A 13,510-nucleotide genomic window follows, 5' to 3' on the forward strand; every position below is an offset into this window, starting at 1 on the left:
AATTGTGAATTTTGCCGAGTACTAATTTAATAGTGCGGCCACGAGTCCAATGTATGTGTGTTTCAAGCCCTGCTTTATTATATTCAAATAAATTGTTACCAAGGTGTTAAATATACAACATCGGTGTACAGATCTCATACTATAATTACACTCCTCGCAGAATAGAATGGGGAAAAAACTACAAAAGCAGCCAACTACTGACAGGAAAGTGCTTTATTTAACATAGACTCAAGTACGTTAACTATATCGAACATGTTTTTAAAAGGATTTGCATAGTCAACAGCATCATCACAACACTGCTCATGACATATGTTGAAAGTATAAAAAAATAAGCCGATTCAACTGCACTGGTATCATTAGCCATATTGAAAAATGGTAATCCCGCACCCAGCTGAGTATTCCCGCTAAATGTACCAGACTAGCGATCATTTCAAAACTGGTCTGGTCGATACATTTGCGTTCGCTAAGGGACAACATCAAGTTCAATGTAGGTGGATAAAAAACTTAATTCCTTTAATTTCCCCACCCCCACCCCCACTGAAACTTAATTGATAAATATTGATCATGGCGCCAGACTACTTTCACTATTAAATACAAATTGATAATCGGACAGTGGCATGGCATAGCAGTTGGTTCTAGGTCCATGCCTTGAAATTGGCCTCATTTGACGCACATATTTACACCCGGACCAAACCATTTTCTCGTCTTGGATGTTTCTTTTTTTTTCCATTTTCTGTGTTATTGTTGTCGATGATTAGATAGAAAAAAACGAACTACACTCCAAGATTTTGTTTTACTTCATTAAAAAATAAAATCGTTTTTGTAAGTTGGGAACTTTTTGAGGTCAAACCCCCACCCCACCCCAACCTAAAGCAAATAAGTTTTTTATCCGACATCGATCTTTTGACGTCGTCCCTAAATGATTCCACTCACAACTCTGAGGGCTGTTTTCTAAAGAATACAGAATACATGGACACAAATTATTGTTGTGCGCTTCTCAATCACCGTTATTATTTTTAAGTCCCTTTATTATTCAGCACAATGTGGTTGTTAACGAGTAGCAAATGAATAGTTCATCAACACAAGATGAGAAAAGCGCGAGAACGTAAATTTGCAAACAGTCTCTTGTTTATTTTTTGGTGATTTTCCAAATAAAATAAAATATTTAGTGAGTGTATAACTGGTTAAAAACTAACAAGCGACTGTATGCAAGTCGGAAAACTAATTGTTTAAACCCAAGTACGGGGCCTGCATTTGTGTTTATAGACCAGCCCGTGGTAACGGCGCAGAGAACGCCGATGCCCGCAGTCGCTGTCTGTGAATGAAATTCGCGTTTTTTTCATCCCGGACGGTGACAGTGACTCGCCGATGCAAACCACGGGCTTAGTCCGTGCATCACAGCTGAAACTAGCGGACACAAACAACCCATAAATTAGGCAATACTATTCGCCAAAACAATTGCAGGGGGATGTATAGTTCTCGTATTTTCCGTTGAATTAACTCGCTACTGTGGAGAGTAAACTATGTTGCTTCAAACTAAGATATTACGCTTTTAACATATAACACTTTTTAATTGTATTAGTGAAACTAATTTTCTGCATATGATTCTAGTGAATGAGTCCCAAATGAAGACACAAATAAAAATAAACAAAAACGACGAAAATCGATTCACGAACTTGAAGGCAGAATTTTGTAGGGTTTTTAACGGATTTAACTTGAACCCCTATCGTTGCAAGAGGACGCACTTACTGTATATTATAATTTCACAATAATGATTACAATTTTAATATGATAATGATTAAGCAGTTACAATTTACAGAATAACATGCAAAACCAATGGTTTTGAACTCCGGTACGAGTTCGTGTTTATAGCTCAGCTCGTGATAATGACGCAGAATTTTCAAACGCAACCTAGGGGGTTAGCAGTCGCCGTCCGTACATGAAACTCCGTACACATGGAGGGGTTTCATACAGGACGGTCTACCACAGCCCCACACTGCTAAGGCACCGGATGTCAACTCTGTGTTGCGTATCAGAACAGGAACCGAGGGGCACAAACATTCCGAACATAGTATGCGATGAACTGCATTATGTATGAACTAATCGGTGACAAAACTTTGTACACGGTGAGCGCCGCGAAAACATGACTTCTGATTTGTTTCAAAATATGAACTTAAACTAAAAACAAATTATCAGACCTAACTAGAAATGGTTCAAAAATTAAAAACGTTAAATTAGGTGATAATATTCCCATAAACAATTGTAGATGGCTGTATATTTCACGTTCTTCTATTACAATGCTTACATTCGTAATCCCGGTTTAAATATTAACTCGATTTAAATATTAACTCGCGATAGTGGCCACTCATCATAATGTGACCGCGGCAGCGTTATGATTCCGTGTCAGCGAGTAACGAACGAGGGCTTGTTAATTTCACCAATAAAAGACCGAAGCATACACAGTCATGATATTCGGATAAGACTGTATATCATTTCATTCATATGATTTTCGCGAACGAGTCCCAAACAAAGACAAAAATAAAGATAAATTACAGGATAAAGAATTAACCAGAAACCATTCTTCATAAAATTTACTGTAATACCAGACGTTTTCATTATTGTTTACAAAAACACAGATTTGTGACGAATCTCGTACTACCATGATAGTATGCATAGACTGATTGGAGAGGAAGTTCAAGTGCACGCTAGTGGTTGCTACCTAAATGTTAACAACTACAACGATTATATAACAGTAATTACTAAGTCCCAGATATCGACATTCAATAAAGTGCTAGTAAAACCAATATTGCATTTATGTACAGAAATCTAGTATGAAAACCTCCAAAGCATTGGTATGACTGAGATAAATTCCATGCTAATATAAATGAAAGATTATGTCAAAACAAACGCCTTGGTGGAGTGTTTGTGATGATAAGTTTATTTCACTTTCAAAAGACAATTAACAATAGTGTTTTTTGTCGGGAACTAATTCGTATTGCGGTCACGAGAATGCGTCCTACCCACCTCTCGTTGGTTTCAATGCGTGTGTCACAAGCCCTGCTTTATTACTTGTATTTTCGGATAATTTGTTCCCAAGGTGTAACATATTAAGGTCTCATGCCACTAATCAACCAATTTTAATGCCGTGCAAGAACCAATGAAATGTGTTTAATATTTTTATTCTCATGAGCTACCTGTTTGAGGGAGTGATCACGTCGGTCAAATGTGCGAATAACATGTGGTCTTTTGTTTACTACTTAGCAGCTGTGTACCTGTGGGTTTATTCTGTGTGTATTTGGATGTTATAATCTTGGTGTTTTTCTCAGTGATTTCTCTAGGTGCAATCCAAATCTCAGACTAGTCTGAGTCCAAATACAGTAAGTGTGTCTTGTTTACCTGAGATTTGCAAGAGTTTGAGATGCCCAACATATTAGTTTTTTTTTTTTTTCATGTGAATGTTTACGGACATTTTGATTTCCCATTTTTGATCCATGTTTAGCAATGTTAACATTGTCGTCTATGGAAATTCAATTAGTGGTATGAGCTCTAATATCCATATACTGCAATTAAACTTCCTGTATATGACATAATCTGCTTGTACCTGTTTCATTTTAAATATTGTTTTGATCGAAGTGTTTGTATATGGGACGGTGGCCGAGGTAAGCAATGAACTTATTGTTATTATGTGTGACAACAACTTCAAAAAGCAGAACACAGACTTATTTGCGTCAACTGCCAAACACTTGAAAAATAAAAAGCATGATTTGTATAGTTTTTAAAATCAAATATTAAACGGCATCATCACATATGTTGAAAGTACAACAATTAAACCGATTCAGTCACTGTTGCTAATACACTGCTAATTAATCTGGTAATATTACACTTTTTTGAAATACACGGACGCCATTCCCTCAGTGCGAAAAGTTGTTTAACCAGAATGTGGTGTGAAAAAAAAAACTAAAATTTTCACATTATGGTTTCGTTAACTTGAAGGAAAACACAAAACCAATTGTTTGATCTCCGATGCAGGATTCATGTTTGTGTTTATGGTCTAGCTCGTGATGGCGGCGCGGGGTACGTGGATCGCAGCGGCGGATCTGGGTGGGATCTGAGATGAAGTGGGCAACACTTCATCTCGGATCGTAAGCCGGACTCGACGTTGCGATCTGCGAACTCTGTGCTAGGTATCAGAGCTGAGACTAACGGGCACAAACATCCCATGTCGAAGCACTGTGAAAATTCATTTTTATGTTACTTAATCGGTGGCATAAATTTGGACGCGGTGAGCAAAATCATGAAATGGCAACTGATTTGTTTCAAAATGGGAAACTAGCTAAAATCAGAATAACCATCACTTTAATATCACTAAATAAAGTGATAATATTCACCTGAACAATTGGAAATGGTTGTATATTGCACGTTCTTCAATTAAAATGCTCCTAGTTTAAATATTAACTCAGGTGGCACTCACGTGACCGATTTTTTCATAGGATTCTCGTCAGCTAGAATCGAACGAAGGCGTTATATATTGATTTCATCACCGTCCTTCAATCGAGAGGCGATAGATTCATTAACGAAAAGTGCGGACATATTAGGGTGGTTCGGACTGAATTAGGGAGTGTTTACAATTTTCTCCTTAACATGTTTCCATAGTAAGCGAGTTTCAAACAAAGACGTCACAAACACTTGATTTAACTATTGACACAGTCTGATGGAGGGACTGTGCTTTTGAAAAGAGCGGACACACTAAAGAGACGTGGATTCATATGACTCTTGTGAACGAGTCCCAAGCAATAGCGATGAAAATATATAAACATGAGCGACGAAAGCGATTCCTGAACCTAAAGACACTGAGATTTAACTTTACTCGTTTCAAGAGGGCGCACTCATTGCATACTGAAATTTCATAATAATTACCGTAAACCCTAAGATTCGTTTTAATTCCTGAGTTTTTTTTTTCGATAAAGTCGCGTCCGCTAACCAGTGACACGCGAAAATGTGTAATTACATGCATAATTATACATTGTTTTTACTAGTAAATCTCGTAAACTCGTTTCAAAGTTCCAAGTTGATCTATCTGACTACATTTACCGTTTTGACAGTGAGGAATTTCCCTGAAAAGCTCATCGGAAAAATAATCTGGACGAACACAGTGCCATTCAATTAAAGACAGTCAGTCCAATTTTGCTCTAAAAACAATAACTCCATATCGAAAAAAACCTTGATTGTGTGGACTCACCAAGCCGCAACGCCATCGATCTGAAGCCCGGCGAAACACCGTGACTGAGACACCTTCCGCAAGGTTACGTGAGATCATACTAGTAATTACGTAATGATCATTATGTAAATTAGGGACGGACCAACATTTAATATGTTTTCACGCGTCATACTTCCGAGTCCACAAAATATGTTTTATTAAGTATAAAGGTTTACTCGGATTCATTACCTTCAAGTTGCTGTTTCCGTGGCGATCCATTTGCCTGTGTCGTTGTTAGGGTTGTTGTTTCCGTCGACCTGCTCGTGTAAGGTTCGGGATTCCATGACGAGTTTTCTAAAATGAAAAAAAGTGAAACGAATAGAAATAAACTAACATGTTATTGTTTAATTCCGAAAACCCTGCAAAATGTTAAGTCAAAGAGGTGACATTTAATGATGTCATGTGATCGATATTCAAAAAGCTGGGCATTTCAAGCTAAAAATAAGTGATCGATATTTGTAAAAATTCAATAACTGGTTTTGATTGCTTGCGTAAAAAACAAAATGTTTGACAACAATCGTGAAAAACGTTGATTAGAACTGTTTTTAAGGGATGAGAGTTGACATGATGCAAGTTTGCCTTATTTACAAATCAACGTGTTACTTCCATTTCTATATAAAATAAGGCTGACAAGATACCTAGTGGGTTATCGTGACTGTCTTGGGCCTTTGGATTTATGTAAGAGCTTTATTCTGCTGTTTTCAATCGAGCGCGGTTTATGGTCTACCGGCAACTTGAGAAGTCGGTGGGTGTTTGTGCGTATAGTTCATTCGGCTATTTGCCCAATGGCTGTGTAAAGTCTCGTGTAAACACCGTTAAATCACTCTCAAACAGATTACATGATAATGATTCTACTTGTTTACAGCGCTTGGGTGACTGTGATTTATTGCTAACTTGGAGCGACGCGATTTGTACGTGCACAAGTGGGGAAAAGGACGCTGTTGTGCTGCCCTCAATGATGAGTTGAAAAGAATGAAGATCGATATCGTCAGATCTGGAATGAAGGGGACAATGACCTGTTTGGGAATGCTTCACTACTGTATTAGCGAGTTAGATAAATATTAGCTGTTGGCTTGCGAGACGAGTACTTACACTCTTACCACGTAGGTTGGGTTTGACGTTGGTGGCGCACTACACACTGACGCCGCGACGTCCAGTTTCTTATTGTAATTCAGCCAACAGCTCTCGATTATTCCCTCGAGTTTGGGATGGTGTCCGGACGGAGGGACGTTACAAAGTCGACCACTTTGCTGGATTGCGCAAAACAGTACAATAAGTCCAATGTACAATCTGACCAGATCTTATAGGACTTCAAGTTTATTTCACATTTTATTCTATAATTTGTAGCTGATTTTATTGTTCGTTTTTCCATATTTTTTTTTATTTTAATTTGTAATTATCTGATCAACAACAACTTGATATAGGATAAATCTTTCAACTCTCGCAAAATGTGATAACCAATCAGAGAAGGTCTTTGTTGACTTGTATCACTGTATACAATGTCTTCTGATTGGTTGACTAATCCGTAGTCATTTGAGATCTCATGAACGAGATCGATATCTTCCATGGAGACTGTTCAGTTTTTTGGGCTTTCGTCGCCATAAAATAAAAAAAAAAATAGAATTTGAAATTTTGCTGAAACTGGGTGAAAGGTCAAACAGTTGAAACAGACCTAGAAACCTACAAACTGACTGAGTGACCTAGTTGACAATTTCATAATGATCCAACAGATCTAGACCCCTTAAGGCGCGCGCCGGGCATACGCGTCTGGTATTTATACTAATGACCCCCAAATGGTTTTTAGGTAATCTCAAGTGGTTACCCTGCATGTCCATGGATGTTCGGGTCTGTTTCCATGGAAATTGCTGTCATCCGGAGAACCACGTACATATATATTTTCCAGTAGCAGACAAACGAGAATGCTCTTGCGCATGGAACGACAAACAGTGTGCGTCGGTCGTAACGTAACGTTAAGCCGTGTTACCGCTGCGAAATTTGTAACCTTTCTCAAAATACTAGTAGTCTTTTCGTTGGATCTAATCTTTCCATTCACATATACAGACGAGAATCAAAACCCACGGATAATGTCAAATGAGGTCTACACGTTCGGATCCCCCCGACCCCGACACACCCCACCACCCCACTCTACCCGTACCCTGCACACACACCCACATGCACCCAGAAATCAGACCTCGATCGGGTCCCCTGAAAATCTTTCTTGTACGTGCGAATATGCGGCGCGCAGTCATGTTATTTGCACTGTGATGTTGGATACGGCACGAAACGAAATGGTGTGGGACGTTTTTCACGCTAAATGACTAAATTCATCAGTTTCGGTTCATCAACACAGCTGAAATTCAAATGAGTTTATGGTTTATGATTTGAGGGTAACAAAAATTATATAGATTTTACCACCCGATCGACAGGATCATGATGTTACGCCCTGCTGAACATAAATAATATACATCGTAATTTCCATAAAAAAAAGCTGTTTTTTTTATTCTAATGACAAATATTCGCTTTAGGGGCCATTAATATAAGTCTGAACACATTAATTATTTAAAAAAAAAACAAAAAAAAACAAGTGGCCTGCAAACGGCCATTACGGAAAATCGCGCCCTCTTGTGACAGGTCGCCTCCGTGACGTCAAAATCAGGGTCAAATACATTACCCTTAACCATGTCACTATAGTAATGATATTCATTTAGAAAAAGTTACATATAGACAATGATTTATGAATTTCAATTCATTATTTGTACATGAGATTTAGTTACGGAAAATATCTGAAAGAAAACAAAATGCACATGTGAGCCGTTTCTGTTCGCCGGCGTTCATTCCGCTCACAGTACTAACATTTATACAATTTATGCACACGAAATGTGTATTGGATTTGTTATTGCTGAACTTTAGAGTATTATGAAACATGATCCGTCGTAATGTACCATCTTACAAGTATGGGAAAACACTGAAAAACACAGTAACCCGGGCAGGTCATCAACCCTGATCATGAATGTAGGAACAAAACGTTAGTCTTTCACAAGATTAGGTTTGTCCCATAATAAATGTATTGTGCGAGTAAATAAAGTCATTCGTATTGTCCCACACCTCAATTCTTGAAATTACGCACACAGCTATTCACATTTAAATGTTTTAACATATTGTTAACATTACGAATATATCTTAATTCCAGACTAATTAAGCGTATTCCACACAGTCACTGCCTTAAATATGATGTCAACCTGAGAATTGAATTATTCTTTTATACAGCCATTATTTTCATTAGAGGCAACTGAATGTTATTTTACTAGTACAGTAATGCATTACCATGTCGTTAATCAGTCATATCTCTAAAAAAAATGCAGCTTTTAAGGTGCACGGTCTGCAAATATATTACGAAAATGAAATGCAAACATATGTATATGTACGTAACAACATCCTAAAACTAAAACAAAAACAAACAAAAGGAAAGGAACGTGACCCGGTGTTCCCTATATCCTCTGCTGAAGAACGTAAACTGTGTTTGGTTGTTCAGGCGGGTGTCATTTAGAATAAAGTAAGATCTCTCAAAACTATTATTACCAGTGACAGTCGACGACGGAATAAAACGATATCGACGCTTTGAACGACAAAACACGTCATTCTAGCCATTCGCCAGAGGGCGCGATTTATAGGTGTTAATACTACCTTTTATACTGAAAAGAAATCATCTCACAAGTTAATGTTTCGAACGTTGCGCATATAATTATTGATTTAAGCATATGTTATCAGCCTTTCAATTCTTTCACCAAGTTCGAAAAATCTGTTGAAATAATTGCATAGGAATTCATATTAAAGCATTGTTTCATTTTTATAAAATGCATTAATCAGAACGACCGTGGCGTATAACTTCATAAGATGGCTTCAGCACATGCAACCGAATATTTTTTTCTGTGAATAACATCATGGAATAAAATCATAGTAGGTTGTTATGTTTAAATAGAACGTCGTACACGTGAGGTAACCGTGTCCCATTTACACGAATTGCATTTTGATAGTCGTTTTTTATTCAAACGAATGCACGATTCAGGATTCTTCTTTATGTGTGAATAATTAAGCCAGTGTTTACTGATCACGTAAGACGGGGAATTGAATACCTATCTTTCATAAATATATGCAAGTCATTACACGATGTTGTTTTGAATACTGTTCGTAGTCTTGTTCACTCATACGCCTTCGGTCGAGTTTGAATCACTGATCCATGACGTGATGAAATGTGTGTAAACAATGTACGTCATCGCGTTGCATGCGTCGCATGGGACCCATGTCGGCATTTGTCACGTGCTCCCGTTCATAAATGACATGGTTTTCTCGTGCATTTATAAATATATATATTTTCGACACCACAAATCCAATCTTATGATTTATATAAATATTTACTTACTTTATGCTAATTTAAATTGAAACATAATGTTTTTATTGACCAATGGACTAATTCGGTTGAACAATTTTCAAATGACGTCATTGTGCATTACGCTCGATTATTGGTTGGTTCGATTCAACTTCTATTCACTTAAAATTCACATCCCCATCCAACATACCCATGTGCCGTACTAGCATTGACTGGTTTTTCAAAACAAACAAACAAAAAAAAAAAAACAGTTTATTCGTACCATGACGTTATATACATATATCAAAACAAGATGCTCGTCTTTTTTTTTCAATTCGTGGTGACTAGACTCGGAACAGTTACTCTCTTGTTTCAAATTTGCATAAGAAACCACGCGCCAACGTAAATAATGAACAGAGCCAAAGGGAACGAAGCGATGGCTTACAGAAACAAGACGTGTACTTCAAAACAATTGGCGCCAAGCGTGAAATTACTATAGAAACGACCTGAAAATAAAATATTATGCCAATGACAGACAACCGGAATATTCATTGTATTCTCTTCGTGCATGCGACGTTTTCCCATCTGCTAGAGTGGTAGTCATGGAGACACGATGGGGCTGCGCTACACGAAGCGTGAGGAACCCAGAGACATAATGTTTCGACGCTGGTTGATTAAATTATTTCACAGTCAATTTATCACATTTTGGAACTGCGCCACATGTCTGGATTAATTTCCAATATCATAGTTCAACTTTAATAACGGTTCGATACAAGAAGAATGAAGAGCCGCTTAGAAAAGCACTGTCGCAGGAATTGGTGCTGAACTCAAAGTATTGTCAATCAATTGCGGTCACCGCGGTGAATAAAATATAATGATCAATTTGGAGGGAAATTACCAGACGCTGATTTCACAATGATCTCCAACGATCTCACCCATACGAACGTTAAAACATAGTAAACTGCAAAAAACTTGCCAATGTGGTGTTTCAATGATGCTTTTCTTCAACAGACTAGGGTGTCTATTTCACTGCGACTCCTAGGCTTGTATGAAATTACGTAACAGATATAAGTAATGATCATTCGACAACATAAGTTCGTTATCACATTTATCATTCAAATGTAGCGATCAAAAGTGTAATCTAAAAAGTTAAAAGCAAAAACGCATGCGCACAGGGACAAATGTTTTCGCAACAGTGTGTGTCGAATCGTCACAGCTGGTTTGTGTACTAAATTTGAGACAACGCGAGTTCCAGCATTTATTGATTTCGAGTCAAAACGTGTGTGTTTCACATCGTATCGTTATCCTCGCTCCACTGCCCAGCTAATACGCTTAACGACTTGATGAGAAAGTAAACGATATCTACATTTGCTGTTTCTAATCCACATACCCTTTCGAGGAATAATAAAACGTCGATTCTGATATTATACGAGACAATTGTGCCCTCAAGAGACCACGTGGTAGAGATATCCGGGTATTCATTTTAAATCCTCACTATCGTGACTAGATTGTTTGATCTCGAGCTCAGTGATATACATTTTCGATTACAACTTCATTATTCTGTAAGATTTGACAACAGTACTTGTTTCGTTTCGATTTGTCCAGAATTCTAAGAACCGTTATTGTTCAAATTATTGGTACGCACCATTAATTTAAACCGCATGCGCAATTGCATGGTTCTTTTAATCATTTTGTGGCGCGATCACGAGCAGCGTTTTCACACTAAGAATCACTTAAAGCGCGGTAGTCGTCGAGCTGCGCATGTGCGACATTTGTGTTGATAAACATTGATTTTCCTACAATCCAATGCGCTCTTCAAATGGAAATCACAAGTATGAGGTTTGACCTGGGCGCACCTTGCACTGATTACCGCCGATGACTCCTTTGATACCTTCCAATCACATGAAAATTACCTAATTACAGCTTGGAAACATGTCATTTTGTACTCGTTGATCTGCGCAACAGTCATCTTTGTTTATATGAGACCCATATATCTCGCACATGCGCATTGCGGCGTACCGTGTTCGACATGGATCCCGCGAGATGTATTTGCCACCAGTAAAATATATTGTTTGTTTACACCATCATTTTATCTTCAAACTTTAATGGAAGAACATTTATTAAAGCGGAGCGGGCGCCCCCCTCCTACACACGCGCGGGAATTCAGTCCCAAACAACGATAACAACACACGTTAAAATGCAAAGGCTCATGGGTAGACGCTTGTTTGTAAACAACGAAACGCTATGGCCGTTTGCCGCATGCGCAGGCGACTCCTCCGCTTTAAACAAATATTACACCCGCGACATTTTTAAAGAAATTATCAAGATAGTCCCCATTCGTCAGGGTTTATCCAAGGGAGACTACAGAATCTGAGATAGAGGTTAAAAATATGTGTATAAACACCTACGCATTTGATGTAAACAAATATTTTAAGGAACGTCATCTTGAAAATAAAATCCAGCTCCAAGTGAAAAAATAATCAACTTCTACCACTTTACTACTACTACTATTATTATTAAATAACTGTGATCCACCCTTAAAAAATAAAAGTGTGTAGGAAAGTGTACAAATCAAAGATATCGCCTACTTTCACTACCGTTTACTGCAAGTAGTATTCGAATGACATCACGCATCACGTGGCCGGAGTCGAGGGATCACGACTCTAATCTCACCGACGATTACCCGTATTACCGTCACGTAGTTGACATTTCAGAATCTTCTGACCAAATTGTAATAAAAAAAAAAAACACCGAGATAAGAAATGCATTCTGTGATCTATGTAGGTAGTCGGTCGTCGGTTTGCCACGGTGACTTAATTAAACCAGTATTTGCGTTAAAACGTCGCGTGATCAACATTTATGCTTCTGATATTTCCATTGAATTAGCAGACCGTCACCCCACCCCCACCCCCACCCGAACAAATAATTGTCCACTCCTAAATGTATGTTTATATATTGTTGTTTGTATGTCTGTACCATGTTATTGTATAGTACATTATAATGGTCAAGAAATACGGGGAGGAAGGCATCTTCATTAGATGTGGGTCAATAATCCCACCTTTTGTGGCCTTTTTCATGTGAGGTTTCCTTCTATCTTTTCTTTTCACGAACAAGAAAAATAATAAACAAGGTACGAGAATTTAGCACCAACGTATCGCAGGCAGAAATGTGAGTTTGTCACGCGCGATGTGTCCGTATCCAGTGGGACATTCAGTATATAGTGCCGCCCCAAATTTGTCTTTGTCTACCGTCGGTGGTGCATTATTTGACGAAAATGTTTGTTCGGCGACTCAAATTAGATATGGTTCAGTATGATGCCCACATTCCGGTTGGTATTGGCATGATATTACGTCACAGTTTACGTCACTGCCTACACGTGTACGTAAATCGACGACCAGTATGTGTGAACACAAATATACGTATATTACACAGCTGTGTGATCCGATCATGATGATACCGTGGATACGAATACTAGAAACGCGTGTCGTATTAGGTGTAGACTCGATCTCTGCCCCTCGCTTACGATATAGTTGCCGTTCCTGTTTGGTGAACTGCCCTCGACGAGGTACAGTTGCACAGCGGCAAAAGCTTGAAACCGAGTCTACGTTAGGTGTTAAGTCCGGAGTAAGTGGTTTACCTTGATGCAGCGAGATGGGCGGGGCACTTGGAAAGTAACGTCTGGCGTATCGCATGCTACGTAGTAACGCTATTTTATTTTTATTAAATGTATGTGCAATATCTATTTGCTGGGCATGGAAATACGGTATCTGAGCGACATCATGTTTTCGGTAGTGATATCGACTTTTTGTTCTGTACCTTGGCAAAATCAGAGTAGTTCGTGTTCCTGACAACCCCATCATGATGATAACATACAGTGTACGCAGTCG

General features: G+C 38.3%; 1 protein-coding gene across 1 annotated transcript in view; it reads right to left on the bottom strand.

Annotated features, from left to right (window-relative positions):
- Positions 1-13,510, bottom strand: part of LOC102802452 (uncharacterized) — a 36,087-nt gene that overhangs the window by 3,435 nt on the left and 19,142 nt on the right. The window contains exon 2 of the mRNA XM_006823556.3: positions 5,447-5,551. Within this exon, the coding sequence (XP_006823619.1) occupies positions 5,447-5,551 (105 nt within the window). The remainder of the gene's footprint in view (positions 1-5,446; positions 5,552-13,510) is intronic.

Source organism: Saccoglossus kowalevskii, chromosome 18 (assembly GCF_978046115.1).
Source record: "Saccoglossus kowalevskii chromosome 18, keSacKowa6.1, whole genome shotgun sequence".
NCBI lineage: Eukaryota > Metazoa > Hemichordata > Enteropneusta > Harrimaniidae > Saccoglossus > Saccoglossus kowalevskii.